This window comes from Pelophylax lessonae (genome assembly GCF_965119305.1).
Source record: "Pelophylax lessonae genome assembly, chromosome: 8".
In the NCBI taxonomy this organism is placed as follows: Eukaryota; Metazoa; Chordata; class Amphibia; order Anura; family Ranidae; genus Pelophylax; species Pelophylax lessonae.
The window spans coordinates 131787343-131811519 of NC_138775.1; the positions used below are offsets into that span (position 1 = coordinate 131787343).

Here is a 24177-nt window from a genome sequence, read left to right on the forward strand (position 1 = left end):
AAAATATATAGAAATGCACATTACAGAAGATGAATTTTCAGCACGTTGCAGTGTATTGTTCTATGTAGTACAATGTAGTTCTGCGGATGAGGACCTTACATGAGGCTATCAGTTGTAGACAGTTAGAAAATTCTCCTAACAATGTCGCCATCTCGTGGTCGTTACTGAGAATGCACACCCTTTGAGTTCATTAATGCCGGTCAGCTGACTCATCGGTTACACAAGGAGGTGACGTCAGTAATTTCGGGTCATCGGTCTCCATAACTTCCTGGTTTGTGTTCCACGACTGACGGGGCACATACGACATGGCTTTAAACAAGAACCACTCTCAGAATGGGACAGTCATTGTTAACAATGGAGAGAGGTCAGTGCTGAGGCTGGGATGTGGGAAGATCATGTATGTGTATGACAGCTGTTCTAGGACTATAAACCCCCTCCCCCCCTTGAATGATGTATCCCCCACCCCCATCTGGGCAGGCTTATACTAGAACTTCTGTCATTGTGTGGATGATCAGATCTATGATAAAACATGGACAGGTATTGGGGGACTACAAGTCCCATCCAGCCTGCACTGTCCTGGAGTCCCCCAGTGCTGATAATATACATTATAAAGGGGGATCAGCCTGTGATTGTACAATGATGGGCCTGTGTCTGCCATTATTACTGGTCTGCATTAATAGACATGTCACATGACCTGTCATCACATGACAAATCAGCTGATCGGGGCGTCATATGTTGTTTGCTGTCATTGAATGCCATAAAATCCTGGAATAAAAGAGAATGATGGGGTTGTTATAAGACAACAAACATATGCCATGCCAGCTCTGAGACTGAGAACAGAAAGATCACATGGCCTCTGAATAGTGACCGTCTGTCACTGCACCCCATTCTGTCTCTGTGGGGCACAGGCTGGGGCGAGCATAGGTGCGGCTGGCTCTGGCTTTCAGCAGTGCAGCTGTCAATCAAGCAAGTGGGTGGATCCTGACAACATTGTCAGGATCCTTCTCTGACTTGGCATGCCTCTGTGGTGTCAGCAGGTACTAGGCAATAACCCGCTTATTAGCTGAATCCGGATCACAGGAGACCAATGTAAATGCACTCTTGTGACCCAAAAAATAATGTTCTTCCATACCTCTCTTAAGCCTCGTACACACAATCAGATTATCGAACGATCTGTCGTCCGTTTTTTGTTGCATGCTAGTCTGATGTGGAAAGTGAAAAGGTTACTTTCATATGAAAATTCCCGTACGACAGAATTCTACTTCAGAAGTGATGTCATGTGTTGGATTGTTTTGTATGCGTTCTTTTGTTTCTGAGCATGCCTAGTCTTGCTCTTACGATTTTTTCAGACAAAAACTGTACTAATTAAATGAAAATCGGACGCTGTGTTGACGTACAATAAACATTTTATAGCCTGCACATCCCGATTTTGTCGTCCAAAAATTCGTAAGCGGCTGTCGAAAGCACCATACTAACAATCCGAAAACCGGCAGATCCTTCGGATGAAATTTCCCTTCCGATTTTCGCATCGTGTGTACGGACCTTTTATAAGCAGGACAGCTAGGCATATGGCATTTCAGAGGGAGGTCAGCAAGGACAGCCTCAGAATTTTTCTCAGCACAGGTTGAGGAAGTATAGAGGCTGCCATTGCTTATCCTGAAACTGCTAGTTGCCTGGCTGCCGTGTGAATCAGTGATGTCGGTGACCTGGAGAAAAGATTGAGGTCAGAAGTTTTGACTTTTTAGATCTTTGTAGTTGTTCTGGGTCAGTGACTTAGAGCAGGGGTCTCCAAAGTACGGCATGCGGGCCACATCAGGCCATTTTTTCCAGGCCGCAGCTGGAGTCCTCACTCACTGCAGGGATGGTCTCTATCGGTTGTAGAACCTGCGCTTCATATTCACCCCCTCCTGCAGTATGCACAACCCCCTCCCAGCATCTCACTGTGTTTGCTGCTAGGACTGTTGGCATCCTAGAAACCAGTGAAGTGCCTTAGTGCACCACTTAGTTGCCACCTTTCTGGCTCCGGCTTCATGCCTTGCTGTTACCAGTATCCTTCTTCAGCTATGTCATTTGACGTACAGTGCTTGTGTAATACCAGCGGACAGAAGTCGGGAGATGCTGTCAGTCTGCACAGACAGTGTAATCACTGTCTGAGACGCACTGTACAGTGGTAAAGGACACATGCAAGGGGGAACTGTGAAATCATTAAAAATTGTGCAGGGGTTGGGTTCAAAGTGGTTGTTAAGGCAGAAGGTTTTTTTTCATCATAATGCATTCTATGCATTAAGATAAAGATCCTTCTGTGTGCAGCAGGACCCCTCAGCCCCCCTAATACTTACCTGAGCCTCATCTCGCTCCAGCGATGTCCACAAATTCCTCCAGAAATTTCCTTCCTGAATGGCTGAGGCACAGCAGCCACGCCATCGGCGCCCGCTGCTTTCAACCAAACTCAGTTAGCCAATGAGGAGATGGGGCGAACCGCGGCTCCATGTCTGAATGGACACACGGAGCTGCGGCTTGGCTCAGGTGCCCCCATAGCAAGCTGCTTGCTGTTAGGGCACACAGCAGGAGGGAGGAGCCAGGGGAACCGAAGAGGAGGCCCTGGGCTAAATTGTGCAAAATCACTGCACAGAATAGGTAAGTATGACATGTTTGTTATTTTATTAGGAAAAAAAATGAAACTTTACTTTCACTTACGGGTGTTGCGGGTGGGTGGTGTGTCTGATGGGGACACAAATGTGTGGGGGTTTTATGGGAGACATAAATGTGCAGGGAGACTCTGACTGTGATGGGCGATGAGGACATAAAAATGTGGGGGGGCTCTAATAGGGGACACCAATTTGCGGGATACTTTAAGTGATGGGGACACAAATGTATGGGGAGACTGTGATGGGGACACACATCCCGCATGGTAAAGCTCCATGCACACCCAAAGTTTATCCCTGCTGCATGATGCTCCAGCATTTAGGTGCCGGCGAAGGATACAGGAGCATCATCCAGCCCGCTGTCAGTAGTATGTCCAATTCTATTCTTCTACTGTGCATTTATTTATAAATGGTTTTCCGGCCCACAAATATGTGTATATTATACAAAGTTGCCATTGAAGTAAAGTTTGGAGACTCCTGACTTATCGTATTGAAGCCATTGGGTTACCATGGCAGCCACACAGATAGCATTTTCAGCAATTGCAGCCACAGTGTTTCTCTTGGCACGGATTTAATATAAGATACATTTTTGTTTTATGTCCTAACAGACCTTCTAATTATATTTCTTTTTTTCTCCCTTAGTATTATTAAAATGTGCAAAGATGTGGAACTCACATTCAGTGATATGGCTTACAAGATGGACGCATTTAAAGGCACAAAAAAGGGCTTACTGTATCTCACCCCATTTAGGGTAAGTCCTAACAAAAATGGACATTAGGTATTATCAATTGAAACATGTAAATTTTACATTTAGTGTGGGAATTCTGCATTGTGTGTATAATGGGTATCTAAAATCAAGGCAGCTGTCACATAAAAAGTGTATCCAACTTATAGAGAAATATTAAAAAAACACGAAGTGTTCAAGCATAAAAACATGCAGATACATAAATATATGTTAAGGATTAAACAAAGAGTCCATATAAAATGATTCTATAGAACAAAATATAGTCCATAGTAAAATCACCAATCCAGTGAGAAGACAGCAAGGCAGTGGTGTCCAATCAAATGTACCGCCACCAATGGCAAACTCACTGGGTAAAGCGGCTGCAATTTAAGCAGCAAGTAAGGCTGGCCATACACTATACAATTTTCTTGTTCAACTTTCCTTTAGATTTACCAAAACCATGTAATATAGGGTCAAACCTAAACACTTTCAATTTGTATGCAATCAGGCAGGCCCTTGCACTACATAGTTTAAGGTAAATCTAAAGGAAATTGAATAAGAAATTTGTATAGTGTATGGCCAGCCTAAGCCTCAAACACATATGGAAGTCCTTCTTGACAAACACATATGGAAGTCCAGCCTAAGCCTCAAACACATATGGAAGTCCTTCTTGAAATCACACAGTGGATCACTTCCGCCAGTCATTCGTACCGGGATCCAACTGGGAATAAATAGGCTCACCCAGAGCCCAGAAGTGTATTCCTAGTTTAGAAAGGTTTATTTCATAAAAAAACACATCAAGTGCCAAAATAAAAAACGAATATAAACTCATGAGGGTTGCTGCTGGCGACCCGGAATCGCTCAGCAGCGAGACATCAGTGCCAAATGCCACGCCCCGACGCGTTTCATCCAAAAGGTCTTCATACGGAACTGGAATTGAGTCCTTGTATATCCTGATTCTTTTCACATGCATGGTTTGGCTGTGCTCCCCTATGCACTGCATAAACTGTAGGCAGCATCAGCTATATACAGTATACAGCACTGTGTTCCCACAACACAGTGACTTAGGCCAGCTATAGAGCACGGGTTGCAGGAAAGAAAATTGCGGAGCACTGATTATAGCTAGCGGCTATAACACCCACTAGCTATAATCGCTTGTAAAATCTGACTGGCTGGTTTTACCCAAGTTAATTGATCAATCAACTTGGTTACATTCAACCTGCTCATAGGTGGTCCACATCTCGGCCAGTTCTTGCTGAACCGGTCGAAATTTGACTGTCTATGGCTGACTTTCGTGACTTTTAGCAGAACAACATTGAGTCTGACTGAGATGGAAAGGCGGGTAGATAACGTCACTTCCAGCTAAGAACCACTCGACTGACTTTTGTTCTTGCAGCAGACACAGTCCATGTGCTGCAGTGGGACCAGAGTGCTGTATACTGCATGTAGCTAATGCTACGTACAATTTATACAGCGCTGACAGCAGCCACATCATGTAATAAATTAAGAGTTGGCCCGAACAAACTATTTAAAGGGAAAGTAAACCTGGACTTCAGCTGTAAACTGGCCATACACTAGTTTATTTTCAATCTACTATTTTTACAAATACTCGTACAGTGACCTGATGAAAGTCATTTGAAAGTACTTCAAAATTCAGTTTGCTTTAACCACTTCAGCCCCAGAAGGTTTACCCCCCTTCATGACCAGGCAATATTTTGCGATAAGGCACTGCGTTATTTTGCCAGACAATTGCGCAGTTGTGCGACGCTGTACCCAAATAAGATGAAGTCCTTTTTTGCCCCACAAATAGAGCTTTCTTTTGGTGGTATTTGATCACCTCTGTGAATTTTATTTTTTGCGCTATTAACAATAAAATGTATGACAATTCTGAAAAAAATGAAACAATTTTTTACTTTCTGCTATAAAGCGCAATAAAAAAATTAAAATAAAATTTCTTCATCAGTTTAGGCCAATATGTATTCTGCTACATGTTTTTGGTAAAAAAAAAAAAAAGTAAAGTTATTGGTTTGCGAAAAAGTTATTGCGTCTACAAACTATGGAATAGATTTATGGAATTAAAAAATATTTTTTTTTTTTACCAGTAATGATGGCGATCAGCACTTTTTAGTGGGACTGCGACATTGCAGCAGACAAATCTGACACAATGTGACACTTTTTGGGGACCAGTGACACAAATAGTGATCAGTGCTAAAAAAAATGCACTGTCACTGTACTAATGACAGGGGCAATCAAATGGTTAAATGTGTTCCCTGGGAGTGCATTTTAACTGTGTGGGGGGGGGGGGGGGTGCTATGACTGGGGGAAGACAGAGATCAGTGTTCCTGATCTCTGTCTTCCCCCAGTCATAGCACCCCCCCCCCCCCCCCAATACCCTTGAACCCTTAGCAGGAACACAAGATCTCTTATCTTCTTCTATCACAGAATGGCGGTCTTCCTGGTTTACATAGGCAGACCACCGTTCTGCCTCTCTGATGAACAATCATGGGGTGCCGGCAAACATCTGATCTGCCAGACCCGCTGATTGGCTCCTGCTGTGTCCAATCACAGCGGGAGCGGGTCGCCGGTGGGTGCTTTTTTGATGCACTATTTATTTATTTATATATATATATATATATATATATATATATATATATATATATATATAATATATTTGTATTTTTGATTTTTTTTTGAATTTAGGAGGACAATATCTATTCTAATATTTTGCCTGCATCTTTTTCACTATTGATGAGGATTTATGTAATTTATTCACATTTTTATGGGAATTTAAGATTATTTAGTGATTCATCCACATTTGTTTGTATGGGATTTTAAGAAATTTTGCCACTTTTTTCACTTCTATACCTTTGGCGTGGCATTATTTACGTTTTATTGTATTTCATTTGTGTGATGTGAAAGGAATTTTATTAGTTCTTTGATATTTGATTTCTTTCTATTCATGCGTGCACCCCAGACCCAGTGCACGTAATGACGTACAGGTACAAAGTTTTGCGCAGGAGGGTTGCTCTGCCGATGTATCTCTGCATAAGGGCAGTCCAGAACTGGTTAAATATTGTATTTTGAAATGAATAGACTTTATGGAATGAAAACCACATACACTGTTAGAATTTCTTTTGTTGGAGGAAAAATGTCCATCTTGCTTCTCACTGTGGTCAAAAAGTTAATTTAAAAGTGGTATTAAAACCGCAAAAAAAATAAATACATTTCCAGAATTTTTTTTTGTGCAAAATAATAGCATCCTATACTAGCACATTATGAAAGACTTGCCTTGCAACGAAGCCCTTCAGCTGTGCACTGTCACCAACAAGGCTTCCATCTTCACCAGGTCTTCTTTCCGGGTTTACGGGCTTCGGCAGTTTGACTGACCGAGCCGCAATGACGTCCCAATCGTGGCATGGCTCTCTCAATGGATGGCATGCCATCCATCAAGAGCGCAGTGCACCTGCATCGGTGATGTCACCGGCTGCTTGTATAGTAAATGTTTCCTAAACGGCGCACATTTAGGAGATATTTACTATACCTACAGGTAAGCCTTGTTTTATGCTTACCTGTAGGTACAAGTAAACAATGGGCCTTTACTACCACTTGAAGTGAAACCATATAGTTATTAGCACTTTTATTTTTATGAGGGTGACAGGTTTAAAGTGATTGTAAACCTCAGAAATGAAGAATTAACAAAGCTAACCTTTTTATAGCAGGGGTGCCCAACCTGCGGCCCCAGGTGTCTATGAATACGGGCGGAAACAAAATTGTAAACTTCAAAATGTTGATTTTTTTTTTTTTTTTTTTTTTGGGGGGGGGGGGGAGGGGTTTTCAAAAAGGCATTTACATTTGCTGAACACAGGCAGTCGAAAAAAAATTTGATAGTGTCTTTTAGTGGATACGTTTTATCTTCCCCAATCTCCCAGCATCTATGTGAGCAACTATTTTCAAGAATAAAGCACACGAAGGGCAAAAACAAATATATAATGAGCACCTTGAGAATTCATTAAGAATTGCTACTAAAGCCCTAGTCAAAAGTTTTCAGAATGATACAAATATTTTTCACAAAGTCTGCTGCTTCAGTGTTTTTAGATCTTTTTTTGTCAGATGTTTCTATGATATACTGAAGTATAATTACAAGAATTCCATAAGTGATAGGCTTTTATTGACAATTACATTAAGTTTATGCAGAGTCCATATTTGTAGTGTTGACTCCTGCAATTCACCCTGGCATGCTGTCAATCAAATTCTGGGACACATCCTCACTGATGGCAACCCATTCTTGCATAATCTATGCTTGGGAGTTTGTCCGAATTTTTAGGTTTTTTTGTTCTCCCGCCTCTTGAGGATTGGCCACAAGTTCTCAATGGGATTAAGGTCTGGGGAGTTTCCTGGCCATGGACCCAAAATGTTGATGTTTTGTTCCCCAAGCCACTTCGTTTCTTGTCCACGCAATTTATTATAGAATAAAATAGGCATACAGAAGTAGAGGGCAAATAGGAATTATGCCCAAGGTAGAGGGGATAAATTACAGGGACACAGCCCACACAGGTATAGGTTAGATAAAGAAATATTCGCAAGAGGACTGTCAAACAGCATGTTTCCTACAGATGAGAAGGGACACAGGCAACAGTGTAATATAATAACATAAAGGTAAGGCAACAAAATGAATGGGTAACATCCTATTACCTAAGACTCAAGGGAGAGTGGGCCTAGTGCGAAGCCACAAATGGGGCACTAGGGACTCAGGTGGTTAAAAAGAGGGGGAAAAGGGAGGTGACTACATCACTTGGGTAGGACCTTGTAAGACAGTTGTGGTTGGTATCCTGTTAAAGTGGAGTTCCACCCATTTTAGTGACTTTAGATGTATGTAATCCCCTTTAAAACGACTTTTACCAATGGAAAGTTTTTTTTTTTTTTTGTTGCTAGTAAATACCTTATTTTCTGCTTTATTTATCCTCTTTTCACTTCCGGGTCTGGTCGGCGATTGCGTCATTCGGCGATTCGCAGTGTGTGCTGGGATGTATCTCAGGGCAAGAAATCTTGCATTATTACACAGGAGATGAGCTGCACTGCGTGCTCTGCCCCGCCTCCGTCCCGCCTCCTCTCAGTGAGCTGTACTGTATGTATTGTATTGAGGCCCAGCTCCGCCCCGCCTCCTCTCAGTGAGCAAGGACTGAAAGCATTATATCCTCACTGAGCTCACTGAGAGGAGGCGGGGTGGAGGACGGTCTCAATACAATTTTTTTTTTTCTCCGGACATGTTTTTTTTTTAATGATGCCTCAAGCAATCGGAAAGGGGATTCATCAGAGAAAATGACTACCCCAGTCCTCAGCCGTCCAATCCCTGTACCTTTTGAAGAATATTACTCTGTCCCTGATGTTTTTCCTGGAGAGAAGTGGCTTCTTTGCTGCTCTTCTTGACACCAGCCATCCTCTAAAAGTCTTTGCCTCACTGCGTGTACAAATGCACTCACACCTACCTGCTGCCATTCCTGAGCAAGCTCTGCACTGATGGTGCCCCAATCCTGCAGCTGAATCAACTGTAGGAGACAGTCCTGGCACTTGCTGCACTAGGGCACCCTGAAGCCTTCTTCACAACAATTGAACCTCTATTCTTGATGATCCGATAAATGGTTGATTTAGGTGCAATCTTAGTAGCAGCAATATCCTTGCCTGTGAATCCATTTTTATGCAAAGCAATGATGACTGCACATGTTTCCTTGCAGGTAACCATGGTTAACAGAGGACGAATAATAATTCCAAGCACCACCCTAGTTTTAAAGCTTCCAGTCTGTTATTCTAACTCCGTTTGCATTACAGAGTAATTTCCAGCCTTGTCCTTGTCAGCACTGACACCTGTGTTAACGAGAGAATCACTGACATTATGTCAGCTGGTCCTTTTGTGGCAGGTCTGAAATTAAAGAGGGACTTTGCAATTAATTGCAATTCACCTGATCACTCGTCATAATATTCTGGACTGTATGCAAATTGCCACCATAGAAACTCAGGCAGCAGACTTTCTGAAAAATTAATATTTGGGTCATTCTCAAAATTTGTGGCCACAGTTGTACATCCATCCAACCAGATATTAATGCATTCGTTTTTTAAAAAACTTGTCCGATATCACACTAGTTTTGTGTTTGCTTCCTTTATACTACAAGATATTACAGAAAAAAAGTTTGATTACTCAGCTAGGTACATTATCTATATCAGTGATGCAATCTGCCTAACATTTCTGCTCATCAGCTATCCTTATTGTTAGTATAGTTTATGTGTGGCACAAGGCCAGTTCTCTTCTTCCAATGTGGCCCTTGAAGGTCAAAAGGTTGGACACCCCTGTTCTATATTGTGTAATTGCTTTTATATCTGTCTGTTCTCTCGTTCCTCTGCTTTCTGCATGAGACACTCCTTATAGAGTCGATGGTCACCAGACAATCCCCAGGTATGGCCCCTCCCCCTCCAACACACAGCAGGTGACTGACAGCTTCAGCTGTGCGTGTTTCCCTGGGAGACTGTGTCAATTCAATCCACTCAGGTCTCAGACTACACTCAGCTCCCTGCTCTATGCTGTTCAGGGTGTGACATTCCCACCCCCTACTTTCTAAAACTCAGAAATGCTTTGTAAAATCTGTGCTTTAGGAGATTATAGCGGAAAGAAGGCTGCAGATAAGCAGGTACAACTAATGTAGGAGGCTAGTCACTTCATTTGGTAAATGTAAGCGGTGACAACCACTTTTAAAGAGTGACTCCACTTTTATAAGAGAAAAACATTCCCCACTGTGTGATCAATGTACATTGTAAGAATTTTAACAAATTTTGTTGCAGATTCCTATATTTTTTTTACCCCAAAGAAATGGCTTTGTTTGTCTGTGTCCATGTTCAGAGTGAACATAATGGGAGGGATTGTATAATTATCAATCAGCTGCTGTACCTGCAGAACCCTAATGAGGAAAGTGGCAGGGTCTGCATGCCTTTAGGCCTGATTTCCTCTTTGGTAGTATCTTACCAAGAATTAGATTTTTACTGAATAGGGTGCCCAAAATCTGACTTGTATTTTAGTGCAGACTTCAGGGAAAGTCAGTAAGTCAATCACACAAGCAGGTAATGACATTTCTTGAGGGCATTCTGTACACGATCTGTGTACAGAATGCCTCCAGGTAAGCATATTACATTGCATTTTACAGAAAATTACAGTGCTGCAGATTGAAAAGGAAAGGTAATTATTAATGACATTCAATTATAATATGACTCGAGTAGCAACTGTACAGTGCCTTGCAAAATTATTCACCCCCCTTGGCATTTTTCGTGTTTTGTTGCCTCACAACCTGGAATTAACATGGATTGTTTGAGGATTTGCATCATTTGATTTACAGAACGATTCCCATTCAAAACAATGATCACTAAGCCGCACATTTAGAAAGAGCATGGGCAAATAAATAATGCATGTGCAAATAAATAAATCACATAATAAATAATATTAGTGGCAAAATAAATAAATAAATAGCAGTCTTCAAATAGATGTGCAAAGGGACTAGTCCAGTATGCTCCGTACACAATGCAGTTCTTATGAAATAAACTTTAAGTGAGAATGTGATCAGATAATGAGAGTCCCGTGATAAGATTGGGTCACAATAAATCCACCACCATTGTTATACCGCTCCCATCAGCTGGCAACTCACCCCAAATGATTGCCCCCCATGGTTAGGGCTCATGCGCAGTGGAATCACTAGTAAAAAAGTATTGTCCTTAAATCGTCCTCCTCCAATGCTGCAGCATGATATTTGCACTTTGCTTTTATTTGAAATTTTGTTGAATTCACTGGTATTGTAAGTCCGACACATATTCAGAGCGGGAGAGCTTTCACTTTATGATTTACAGAACATGCCCACAACTTTGAAGATTTTTTTTTTTTTTTTATTGTGAAGCAAACAACAAATAGGACAAAATAACAGAAAAAGTCAATGTGCATAACTATTTACCCCCCTATAGTCAATACTTTGTAGAGCCACCTTTTGCAGCAATCGCAGCTCCAAGTCACTTTGGATAAGTCTCTATGAGCTTGCCACATCTTGCCACTGGGATTTTTGCCCATTCCTCTTTGCAAAACTGCTCCAGCAAGTTGGATGATTTGCGGTTGTGAACAGCAATCTTTAAGTCTGACCACAGATTTGCTATTGGATTGAGGTCTGGGCTTTGACTAGGCCATTCCAACACATTTACATGTTTTCCCTTAAACCGCTCAAGTGTTGCTTTAGCAATGTGTTTGGGGTCATTGTCCTGCTGGAAGGTGGTACAGGTTTTGCTCAAGAATATCCCTGTATTTAGCACCATCCACCTTTCCCTCAACTCTGACCAGTTTCCCAGTGTCGGCTGCTGAAAAACATCCCCATAGCATGATGCTGCCACCACCATGTTTCACTGTGGGAAAGGTGTTCTTTGGGTGATTGATGTGTTGGGTTTGAGCCAGACATAGCATTTTCTTTGATGGCCAAAATGTTCAATTTTAGTCTCATCAGACCAGATCACCTTCCTCCATACATTTTGGGAGTCTCTCACATGCCTTTTTGCAAACTCAAAACGTGCCATTTTTTTTTTTTTTGCTGAAAGTAATGGCGTTCTTCTTGCCACTTTGCCATAAAGCCCAACTCTATGGAGCGTACGGCTTATTGTCGTCCTATGTACAGATACTCCAGCCTCTGCTGTGGAACGCTGCAGCTCCTCCAGGGTTACCTTAGGTCTCTGTGCTGCCTCTCTGATTAATGTCCTCCTTGCCCGGTCCGTGAGTTTTGGTGGGCGGCCGTCTTTTGGCAGGTTTGCTGTTGTGCCATGTTCCTTCCATTTGGTTATGATAGATTTGATGGTTGCTCCTGGGGTTCATCAAAGATTTGGATATTTTTTTAAAACCTAACCCTGACTTGTACTTCTCAACAACATTGTCCTCACTTGTTTGGTGAGTTCCTTGGTCTTCATGGTAGTGTTTGGTTAGTGGTGCCTCTTGCTTAGGTATTTCAGCCTCTGGGGCCTTTCAGAAAAGGTGTGTATGTAATGACAGATCATGTGACACTTAGATTGCACACAGGTGGACATCATTTCACTTATGTGACTTCTGAAGGTAATTGGTTGCACCAGAGCTTTTTATGGGCTTCATAACAAAGGGGTTGAATTCATACACGCATGCCAATTTTCTATTTCTAAAAAATAGTTTTATGTATATATTTTTCTCATTTCACTTCACCAACTTAGACTATTGTGTTCTGATCCATCACATACAATTCAGATTAACAAAACATTGAACTTAAGGCTGTAATGTAACAAAATAGGTAAAAAGTCAAGGGGGTGCATACTTTTGCAAGGCACTGTATATGCTTCATTTTTCCCAAGAAAGTGGAGCTACCCTTTAAGGTATTTATACATATGTCTAATTTACCAGTTTTTAGCCTATGTATGGCGATATGGGGAGATGCTAAACCCACCTGATCGTAAGTATAGAGCAGAATGACCGCACCTGTGGGTGTGTTAAATCATCTTTTGTCCTTTCCGGTTCTTTGCAAAATATAAACCCATTTTTACTATCAAAAAAACAGACAAACTGCTACCTTATACAATTTAACACACTTTCTACAATTTGCCTATAAAAAAATGACCCTGGCAATGGGTGGATTTGGCAATTTGTATTCCTGCTTCTTCATCCACTGCCTGAGACCTCCTATTGCAGCTTGAACTTGGTGGCTGATGTATGTTTCAGCTCATGTACAAATCTGTGGATGGAGCAAAGACATGCTAGTATTGGAATTGGCACCTCTTTTATTTGGCCCCTTCCTGATATTTTTTTTTTTTGCATATTTATCACACTTAAATGATTCAGATCATCAAACATATTTTAATATTATACAAAGATAACCAGAGTAAATACAAATTTAAATGATGATTTCATTTATTAACCACTTCCATACAGAGCAGTTAGACCCCCTTCCTGCCCAGATCAATTTTCAGCTTTCAGCACTCTCACACTTTGAATGACAATTGCTCAGTCATGCTACACTGTAACCAAACAAAATTTTTATCATTTTTTCACACAAATAGAGCTTTCTTTTGGTGGTATTTGATCACAACTGGGGTTTTTTTTTTCGTGATATAAGCAAAAAAAGAGCAAAAATTTAAAAAAAAAAAAAACACTTTTTTTTAGTTTCTATTATAAAATTTTGCAAAAAATTAATTTTTCTTCATACATTTGGGCCAACATTTATACTGCTACATATCTCTGGTAAAATTAACCCAAATTAGTGTATATTATTTAGTCTGTGTGAAAGTTATTTAGTCTAGAAGCTATGGTACCAATTGCTGAAAATTGATTACACCAGATGTACTGACGGCCTATCTCCTTTCTTGAGGCCCTGAAATGTCAGGACAGTACAAATACCCCCCAAATGACCCCTTTTTGTAAAGTAGACAGTCCAAGGTATTTAGTAAGAGGCATGGTGAGTTTTTTGAAGTCATAATTTTTTCCCACAATTCTTGGGAAAATTAAGAAAAATGTTTTTTTTCCTTTTTTCCCTATAAAGATGTCAATTTATAAGCCATTTCTAACACATAGCATGTACACAGCAAAAATGACACCCCAAAATACATTCTGCTACTCCTTCTGAGTATGGTGATACAACATATGTGAGACTTTTACACAGCCTGGCCACAAAAAGAGCCTCCACATCCAAGTAGCACCTTCAGGCTTTCTAGGAGCATAAATACACATAAAACTTTCTTACTACCTATCACACTTTTGAAGGCCCTAGAGCACCAATACAATGGAAAAGTCCACAAAATGACCCCATTTTGGAAAGCAAACACTCCAACGTATATTCTATGAGGCATTATGGGTCGTTTGAACATGTCATTTTTTTCCACAAGTTTTTGGAAAAATGTGGGAAAAAAATAAAAACTTTTTTTTTTTTTTTTACACAAAGTTGTCAATTTATAGGATATTCCTAACACATAGCATGTACACAGCAAAAATGACACCCCAAAATACATTCTGCCACTCCTCCTGAGTATGGCAATACCACATGTGTGAAACTTTTTCACCGCCTAGCCATATAGAGGGGCCCAACATCCAAGGAGCACCATCATGCATCCTGGCCACTTGCCTAGGCCTATTTTTGACATTTGGTGTTTACAAGCTAAAATCAGTTTTTGCTAGAAAACTTAGAACTCCCAAACATTATGTATTTTTTTTTAGCAAAGACCCTAGAGAATAAAATGGAGATTATTGCAATATTTTTTATCACACCGTATTTGCGCAGCGGTCTTCCAAACGCAATTTTTTGGGGAAAAAAATCACTTTTTTTTAATGAAAAAAATAAGAAACCAGTAAAGTTAGCCCAATTTTTTTCCATAATGTGAAAGATAATGTTACGCCGAGTAAATAGATGCCCAACATGTCATGCTTCAAAATTGCGCACGCTCACGGAATGGCGACAAACTTTGGTACTTAAAAATCCCCATAGGCAACAATTTAAAAATGTCTACAGGTTGCCATCTTAGAGTTACAGAGGAGGTCTAGGGCTCAAATCATTGCTCTTACTCTAACGATCGCGGCGATACCTCACATGTGTGGTTTGAACACCGTTTACATATGTGGGCGGGGTTTCCGTATGTGTTCGCTTCTGCGCGCGAGCTCATGGGGACAGGGCGCTTTAATTTTTTTTTTTTTACTATTTATTTTATTATTTTTTATTTTTACACCGTTTTAAAAAAAAAAAAATGATCATTTTTATTTCTATTACAAGGAATGTAAACATTCCTTGTAATAGAAATAGGCACGACAGGACCTCTTTTTTGTGAGATTTGGGGTCAAAAGTCCTCAGATCTCACAAGTACACTAAAAGATAGAAATAAATAAATAAATAAAAAAAATTATATAAAATGAAAAAAAAAAAAAAAGGACCTTTAAACCGGTTGCTAGGCAACGACATTTGCCGTAGCTCCAGTCCTCCAAGACCATAGAGTCGAGTGAGGGCAAGCTTGCCCTCATTCAACATCCTGTCTGTGAGGATCTGGGACCGGATCGTTTTCCCCGCTGCCGGCGGGTCAGGTAAGCGGGGAAAAGGACCGGAACGCGGCGGGAGGGGGGGGCACCTCTTCCGCCATCCCGGAAGGGTGATCCCACGGCGAATCCACCGCTGGGACCACCCTTATCGGAAAGCCAACCGTCCACCGTTTAAAAAAATACCAGCGTTATGGCAGCTATCTGCTGCCATAACACCGGTATTTAGGTTTAAACGGAGGACATATATAAACCTTTTTGGACTTGGACATGGTGGCTGTATGAAGGGTGACAGGTACTCGGGTACTTTGCTGGGTAGGTGACAGGTATTCGGGTACTCCGATGACAGGTACTCGGGTACTCTGATGACGGGTACTCCGGTGACAGGTACTGAAAGTACCCGAGTACCTGTCATCAGAGTACCCGAGTACCTGTCATCAGAGTACCCGAGTACCTGTCATCAGAGTACCCGAGTACCTGTCATCAGAGTACCTGAGTTCTTGTCATCAGAGTACCCGTCATCAGAGTACCCGAGTACCCGTCATCAGAGTACCCATCATCAGAGTACCCGAATACCTGTCACCAGCCCATCAGAGTACCCAAGTACCTGTCACCAGCCCATCAGGTACTCTGATGACAGGTACTCGGGTACTCTGATGGGTAGGTGACAGGTACTCGGGTACTCTGATGGGTAGGTGACAGGTACTCGGGTACTCTGATGGGTAGGTGACAGGTACTCGGGTACTCTGATGGGTAGGTGACAGGTACTCGGGTACTCCGATGATGGGTATTCTGGTGACAGGTACTCAAAGTACCTGAGTACCTGTCATCAGAGTACCCGAGTACCCGTCATCAGAGTACCAGTCATCAGAGTACCCAAGTACCAGTCATCAGAGTACCCAAGTACACGTCATCAGAGTACCCGAATACCTGTCACCAGCCCATCAGAGTACCCGAGTACCTGTCATCAGAGTACCTGATGGGCTGGTGACAGGTACTCTGGTACTTTGATGGGCTAGTGACAGGTACTTTGATGGGCTAGTGACAGGTACTTTGATGGGCTAGTGACAGGTGCTCTTTATTGGGGGGGGGGGGCAATCAGTGTGTTTGGGGTGCACTGTAATTGGTAACTAGCTGTTACCACAATCTCCTCCTCACACGGGATCAGTGTGTGAGGAGGAGAACACGGTGACAGCTAGTTACCTGTTCTCTGTTGACATTTGTGACCGGCTGTGATTGGACACAGCCGGTCACGTGGTAAAAAGCCAATTTCATTGGCTCTTTACCTAGATCGGGGATTGGCTCTGTCCGAGGACGAGCCTCGTCCCCGATCGCTGCTCTGCGCGCCCCCGGGGGCGCGCATTGCAGAGAGAACGAGCGGCTCGCGCTGGAGCCGCTCATGTGATCGGCTGTGATTGACACAGCCGATCACATGGTAAACAGCCAATTTCTATTGGCTCTTTACCTTGATCGGGGATGGGCTATGTCCGAGGGACGAACCTCGTCCCTGATCGCTGCGCGCCCCCGTGGGCGCGCAGTAGCAGCTGGAACCGTCATATGACGTCCGCCCGGAACAGTAAAGCCATCCTGCCGGCGTCATATTACAATACGCCCTTTATGGATGTGGTTAAGGGAAAAAAGCTGTCCAAACCTGCCAGGCCCTATGTCAAAAAATGAATTATGAATGAACTGTGATTAACCACATTTTTTGGAAAGCTGAGTTAAATTTCACTTGCCACACCCTGGCTTTATTACTGTCAAACCTGTTGAATCCATAAATCACCTAAATAGAAGCTGTCTGACAAAGTGAAGTGCATTAAAAGATCTAAAAAAGCAACACCTCATGCTGCAGTCTAAAGGAATTTTAAGAACAGATGAAAAACATGTCCATGACATGTAAAAACTTGTAATTTACATTTATCTATCTGGAAAAGGTTACAAAGCCATTTCTAAGGCTTTCGGTCTCCAGCTAACCATGGTGAGAGCCATTATCCACAAATAGAGAAAATGTGGAACAGTGGTGAACCTTCCCAGGAGTGGCCGGCCTACCAAAAATACTCCAAGAGCACAACGATGACTCATCCAGGAGGTCATAAAAGAACCCAAACAACATCTACAGAACTGCAGGCCTCACTTGACTTAAGGTCAATGTTCATGATTCAACAATAAGAAAGAGTCTGGGCAAAAATAGCATCCATGGGTTCGAAGAAGAAAGCCACTCCTGACCAAAAAAGAACACAAAGGCTCATTTCACATTTGCCAAAAAAAATCTTGATTTTCCCCCAAGACTTTTTGGCAAATATTCTGTCGACTGATGAGACAAAAGTTGACTTGTTGGAAGGCGTTCGTCCCGTTACATATGGTGTAAAACTAACACAGCATTTCATAAAAAGAATATCCTACCAACAGTCAAACATGGTGGTGGCAGTGTGTCTAGGGCTGCTTTGCAGCTTCAGGACCTGGACAACTTGGCATAATTGATTAGATCATGAATGCTGAGCTTTACCAGAAAATCCTGAAGGAGAATATCTGGCCATTCGTTTCCTGGCCTCAAGCTCAAGCGCACTTAAATTATGCAGCAGGACAATGATCCGAAACACACCAGCAACTCAACCTCTGAATGGCTCAAAAAACTAAATTTAAGGTTTTTGAGTGGCCCAGTCAAAGTCTGGAAGTCTGGACTTCCAATTGAGATGCTGTGGCATGATCCTAAACAGGTCATTCATGCTCAAAAACCCTCCAATGTGGCTGAATTAAAGCAATTCCGCAAAGAAGAGTGGGCCAAAATTCCTCCACAGCGATGTGAAAGAAAGTTATTGCAAATGCTTGATTGCAGATGTTGTTGCCAAGGGTGGCACAACCAGTTATTCGGTTTAAGGGGCTATTACTTTTTTAACTTCTATTTAAAGCGGTTGTAAACCCTTGGTAAAAAAAAAAAAAAAACCTGCAAGACAAAGGCATAATGGGCTAGTATGCATCGCATACTAGCCCATTATGTGTAACTTACCTTAGATCGAAGCCCTGACACGGACCCCCGGACATCGCTGTGGGCGCTGCCATGATCCCTCGCCGTCTCTTCCGGGTTCGGCGGCTCCGGCTCCGGCGCGGTGATTGGCCGGAAGAGACGGCTCCGGCGCGATGATTGGCCGGAGCCGCTTATGACGTCACTCCCGCGCATGCACGCGGGAGTGATTTTTCCGGCAAGCTCCCGGCAAATTAATTGAAGGTACCCCCGGACCTTCAGAGCGCATGCGCCGCTCGCGAGAGCGGCTGCATGCACTGTAAATATCTCCTAAACCATGCCGGTTTAGGAGATATTATTTGTACCTACAGGTAAGCCTTATTATAGGCTTACCTGTAGGTAAAAGTGTCAAAAAGCGGGATACTACCGCTTTAAGTGATTTCTTGATTCAACAGGTCTGGCAGTAGTTGGGCTTAGGTGTGGCAAGTGACACTTAACTCAGCTTTCCAAAAAAATGTGGTTAATCACAGTTCATTCATAATTTAGGAAGTGGGGGGAATTACTTTTTCACATACGGCCAGTTAGGTTTGGACAGCTTTTTTTCTCTTCATAAATGAAATCATCATTTACAAACTGCATGTTGTATTTACTATGGTTATCTTTGTGTAATTTTTAAAATTGGATGATCTGAATCATTTAAGTGTGACAAATATGCAAAAACACAAAAAAATCAGGAAGGGGGCAAATACTTTTTCACAGCACTGCATGTGTATGTATGAATGTGAGTTAGTAACCTTAGATTGTAAGCTCCTTGAAAGCAGGGACTGATGTGAATTAACAGTATATATGTAACGCTCTGCGTAAATTTCTAGCGATTATATAAGTGCCTGTAACGAATAATACATTTTTCATAAATTATTAGTGATCTCACTGACAATTTTAGTAGTTACAATTGACATATGCAAATTCTAGGATGCAGCACTTGGGGTTGTGTTTGCGCCATACATATTACTGTATATACTCGAGTATAAGCCGACCCGAATTTAAACCGAGGCACCTCCATTTTACTACAAAAAACTGGGAAAACCTATTCACTCGAGTATAAGCCTAGGGTGGGAAATGCAGCAGCTACTGTGGGCATGGTACAGGAGAGGAAGAAGCTGCGGGCATGGTGCAAAAGATGCGAGAGGCTACGGCATGGTGCAGGAGATGCAGAGGCTGCGGGCATGGTGCAGGAGATGCAGAGGCTGCGGGCATGGTGCAGGAGATGCAGAGGCTGCGGGCATGGTGCAGGAGATGCAGAGGCTGTGGGCATGGGACAGGAGATGAAGATGCAGGGCTGAGGACATGGTGCAGGAGATGCAGGTCTGCGGGCATGGTGCAAGAGATGCAGGAGCTGCGGGCATGGTGCAGAAGATGCAGGAGCTGTGGGCATGGTGCAGAAGATGCAGAAGATGCAGGAGCTGCGGGCATGGTGCAGAAGATGCAGGAGCTGTGGGCATGGTGCAGAAGATGCAGGAGCTGTGGGCATGGTGCAGGAGCTGCGGGCATGGTGCAGGAGATGCAGGGCTGAGGGTATGGTGCAGGATATGCAGAGGGGGGTCTTACTTACCCATCCCAGAGGCGCCTTAGATTTAAAAATGGTGCCACCTGGCGCCACACGTCATTGTGCATGCGCTCTCTGCCCGAGAATGGCCGAGTGCGTACAGGCTTTCCCGAGCGGCAATGTACATGTCGGCCCGCCGCAGCTGACGTTCGGTCAGCCCCAGGGAGAACAGTTAAGTGACTCAAGTATAAGCCGAGAGGGGCATAAAAATGTGCTGAAAAAGTTGGTTTATACTCGAGTATATACGGTACATTAAAATTTGTTGTTTATGATTTGTAAAACTGGATATAGGTGATGCATAGAGATGAAACAAATCCTCCTATATAAGTTATACCTGTTTATCTGCAGTCTTCTCTTCTTTACCATCCGTTCAAAATGCCGAATTTATACAGCTTGTTTGAGCTTTCGGCGAGCAGGGGGCAGGGAACTGAAGTTACACTCTGCATAGCTCAATGAGAGCTGATTGGAGGGAAGGGACACACCCCCCCCCTTTCTCACAGGAACACAGCTGAAGCTGTCAATCGCAGACTGTGTGCTGAAGCTCCCTCCGCTGTCACTTTTTTTCTCTTGGTGTCAGGAAAACTTGTTTTGAAAGTGACTCCTTTGTGTTCAGTGGTTAGTTACCCAAACACTGGATTGAGACAAATACACTATAGGGTGTTCATATTTCATGTCTGAGTTTTACAACCACTTTACGGATGCTTTTTCACACAACAACAAAGTTCAGCCAGTTCTGTTGAATGGGCTATCCTACACCTGTCAAATGAGGCAAAGTAGCTCATGGAGCATTTGCCGCGGTCCAATGTGCGTGATTTTTAATGTGCGTTTTGCTCTTTGAGAAAAGGCTTGTTTCTCCGTCTGTCCAGGACAGAACATGAGAAATAGGCTCCACCTCTGGAAGCAGGAAACACAAAGGTGAATAAAGGACGGTCACCATCCCACTTTCCCAGTCTTTTATGTTTCCTCCACCCGAGGAGGAGCAGGTGTGGAGCTCAGGAGGTCGGTACCTGTATTGGCTGAGGTGGCCCCCGACAAGACTAACTTAACTACACACCGGCGCTTCTCCTCCTTGCAGCCCGGGGAGGGCTGGATGTCTGCTGCCTGGCTCTCCTGGTGGGGGAAACATATCTCTGCAGCCGGAGGGGAGAGCTGGACAGGCGGTGCGCATTGAGGCCTTGAGTTCTGGCCTTTGGAATGCAGGAGGGGGGCAGGGCTTCCGACGCGTCACTTCCGATTCCGGGTCTTGCAACGGTGAGGACACCGGGACCATGGCGGCTTATTTAAAACGCTAGCCACAGGTAGCTGGCGGTCCGGCTCTGGCGCAAAGATGCAGGAGGCAGATGGACCAGTGAAACCAGCGGAACCGAGTGGCAGTAGCGCCGGCCCAGCTCAGGTAGGCAGTCACAGGGGTGGATTAGCCTATGGGGCTGGGTGAGAGAGAGAGGAACCCTTCAGGTGTCTGTTGGTTTTTCCTGTATTTATTGTCCTCTCTCCCTCGGGAGGCTGGATCCAGGCTAAAGAGCCATGGAATTCGGCATCTATTTCACTGGCAGTAAGGGTGTTGGTAGCGGTGCACCTTTTTTCTAATAAGGCGTCTGACAGTTGTTTTCTCTCTTTCCCTTTTCTCTGTTCAGGCTCTGCCCAAAGAAACGGAGAGACCGGGGGGCAGGGCGTGGGGGGGAAGAGATGTCCAGCCTGTATATATAAATTTGGGGGCTGGAACAAACCACTCTGCAAACCTTGTATAGACAAGTTCGTTTATAAAGAGGTGACGGGGGCATGTAAGGACTTAATTCCCGGTGTTTAAAATGAGATGAAGGCAATTAAGTCTATGTTGTCAAACATTGAGACCCCCAAACAGCCAGTGGAAGTACCCCTCATTTCAGCCCCAGAGGAGGGTAGAGAAACCGGGGAGGGGGACTCGGATTTCCTGGAGGAGCTGAGTGAAGCAGCTTCTTCCAGGGATGTCCTTGAGCTTGGGACAAAATCGCCTAGATACAAGCTTTCTCTTGAAGAAGTGGAGTCCTTAGCTAGGATTGATTTATGAAACCCTGGATATCAAAGAGGAACATGTTTCCTTGTCCCTGCATGACCAAATGTACCAAACCCTGAAGGAAGGTCAAACTAGGGTTTTTGCGGTACATAGCGCATTATCAGACTCCATTAAAAAAGAGTGGTCGAAGCCTGAGAAAAAATTTTTTCTTACAAAAAGCTTGAAAAGGAGGTTCCCCTTTAATGAAGAGCATCCTGCGTTTGGAATTAAATTCTGAAGTTGGATGCAGACTTTTCGCAATGTGCCAAAGCTTCAGATCTGGCTTTGGAGGACATGGGGGTCCTTAGTGAGCCCATGGACAAAAGAATGGAGGTTTTGTTAAAGAGGTCATGGGAAGTAGTCATGGATAATCTAAAACCGGCAATGGCTACAACAATAGTGGCCCTTAATTTGGAAGTTTGGTTGGACCAACTTCAAGCCCAAAAGAAATCTTGGATTCCCTGCCAATGCTAAGTTATGCGGCAGGGTATATAGTGGATGTTTCAGCGGAGTCTGTTAGGCTTTCAGCTAAAGCTGCAGCCTTTCCCTTTTGTATTCCCTATCCATGTATATTGCAATGATCTCTGTAACACTCGCTTTGCTTCTCCTTCTTGTTTATACCTGTTTTGGGTGCAGTGACTGGGTTTGTAGCCCTTCCCACCGAGAGTGATGTGTTTACTTTTGTATGTTTGATACTCTAATAAAGTTGAAGTTTAAAAAAAAAAGCTGCAAATTCTTTGTGCCGGGCCCTGTGGTTGAAATGCTGGTCAGGAGATTCAGCCTCAAAAATAAGACTTTGCGGCATTCCTTTCGATGGGGATCTTCTGTTTGGTCTGGACCTAGAAAAAGTCTTGGACCGAACAGCGGATAAAAAGAAAGCCTTCCCAACGAAAACTAAAATGGTTCCAGAAAGGTGTTTTTTTCTGCCCCCAAAAGCTGCAGGGGCAGACTTCGAATGCACCAACCACTAAGGAACAGTGAGAGACGGGAAAACAGAAGGGTGGCATTCTCTTTTCCTCTCCTAAAGAAAAAAAAAAAAACTAAATTCCAGTGACGGGGTCCCGGTGGGAGGAAGGTTGGGTTCCTCCCACAGTGGGTATAAATGACCCCAAATGGGTTTATTCTGAGGATAATCAGGGAGGGCCATCGGATACAGTTCCCCTCCCAGAGATCCTCACAAGGCGTCGGCACTTCTATCTCAAATTGGCAACCTGATGGATCAATGGGTCCTGATGCCGGTGCCTCAACAAGAGACAAACCAAGGTTTCTATTCACACGTTTTCGTAGTGAAGAAACCGTCAGGTGAAGAAACCGTCAGGCAAATATCATCTAATTTTGAACCTAAAATCTCTAAACAAATAGGTAACCTACAGGAGGTTTCGGATAGAAACCATCCTTACGGTAAAGGCGGTTTTCCCCCCAGGCTGATATATGGCTTCCCTCGATTTGAGGGACGCTTTCTTGCATATTCCGATCCACGAGGAATCGCAAACAATTTTGAGAGTAGCAATCAAGTGGGGGAGAGAAGTCTGCCATCTTCAATTCAGGGCTCTACCATTTGGCATGTCCTCTTCCCCCAGAATCTTTACAAAGGTCCTGGCAGAGGCACTGGCTCCCCTGAGACTAAAAGGGATCTCAATAATCCCATATTTAGATGACCTTTTATTTTTCGCCCACTCCTTTGCCCAAATAAAGAAGGAACTACGGGTGGCCATTCTTTTTCTAGAGGATCTAGATTGGTTGATAAACCAGGAGAAATAAAACCTGGTCCCAGCACAAGACCTGTGCTACTTGGGGTACAAAGTAGACTCTGTGGCGCAAAATTTTTTTCTCATGCCAGAAAAAGTGGAAAAGGCAAAGGCTACAGCGATTGCCTTTCAAAGCAATCTAGCATTGTCTATCAGGACAGCCATGTCGGGCCTGGGGCTCTTGGTGGCAATGATTCCAGCAGTTCCTTGGGCAAGGGCCCACTTCAGGTGTCTCCCAGGCCAACATCTTAAAAGTTTGGGATGGGAGACAACAGTCATTGGACGAAACCTTTAGCCTATCCCACAAGACCAAGCAGATGCTTTGGTGGTGGAGGAGCGAGGAGAACCTCTTGAAGGGTTTGTAGTGGTCCTTCCCAGTATCCGCCTTGATTACCACGAATGCCAGTGCTTGGG

At 43.4% G+C, this 24177-nt stretch overlaps 1 protein-coding gene across 1 annotated transcript in view; it reads left to right on the plus strand.

Moving 5' to 3' along the window:
* The first annotated feature begins 220 nt into the window (after positions 1 to 220).
* WBP2NL (WBP2 N-terminal like) overlaps positions 221 to 24177 on the plus strand; it is a 62512-nt gene continuing 38555 nt past the window's right edge. The window contains exons 1-2 of the mRNA XM_082265798.1: positions 221 to 364; positions 3288 to 3396. Coding sequence (XP_082121924.1) covers positions 306 to 364; positions 3288 to 3396 — 168 coding nt within the window. The 5' untranslated portion in view covers positions 221 to 305. The remainder of the gene's footprint in view (positions 365 to 3287; positions 3397 to 24177) is intronic.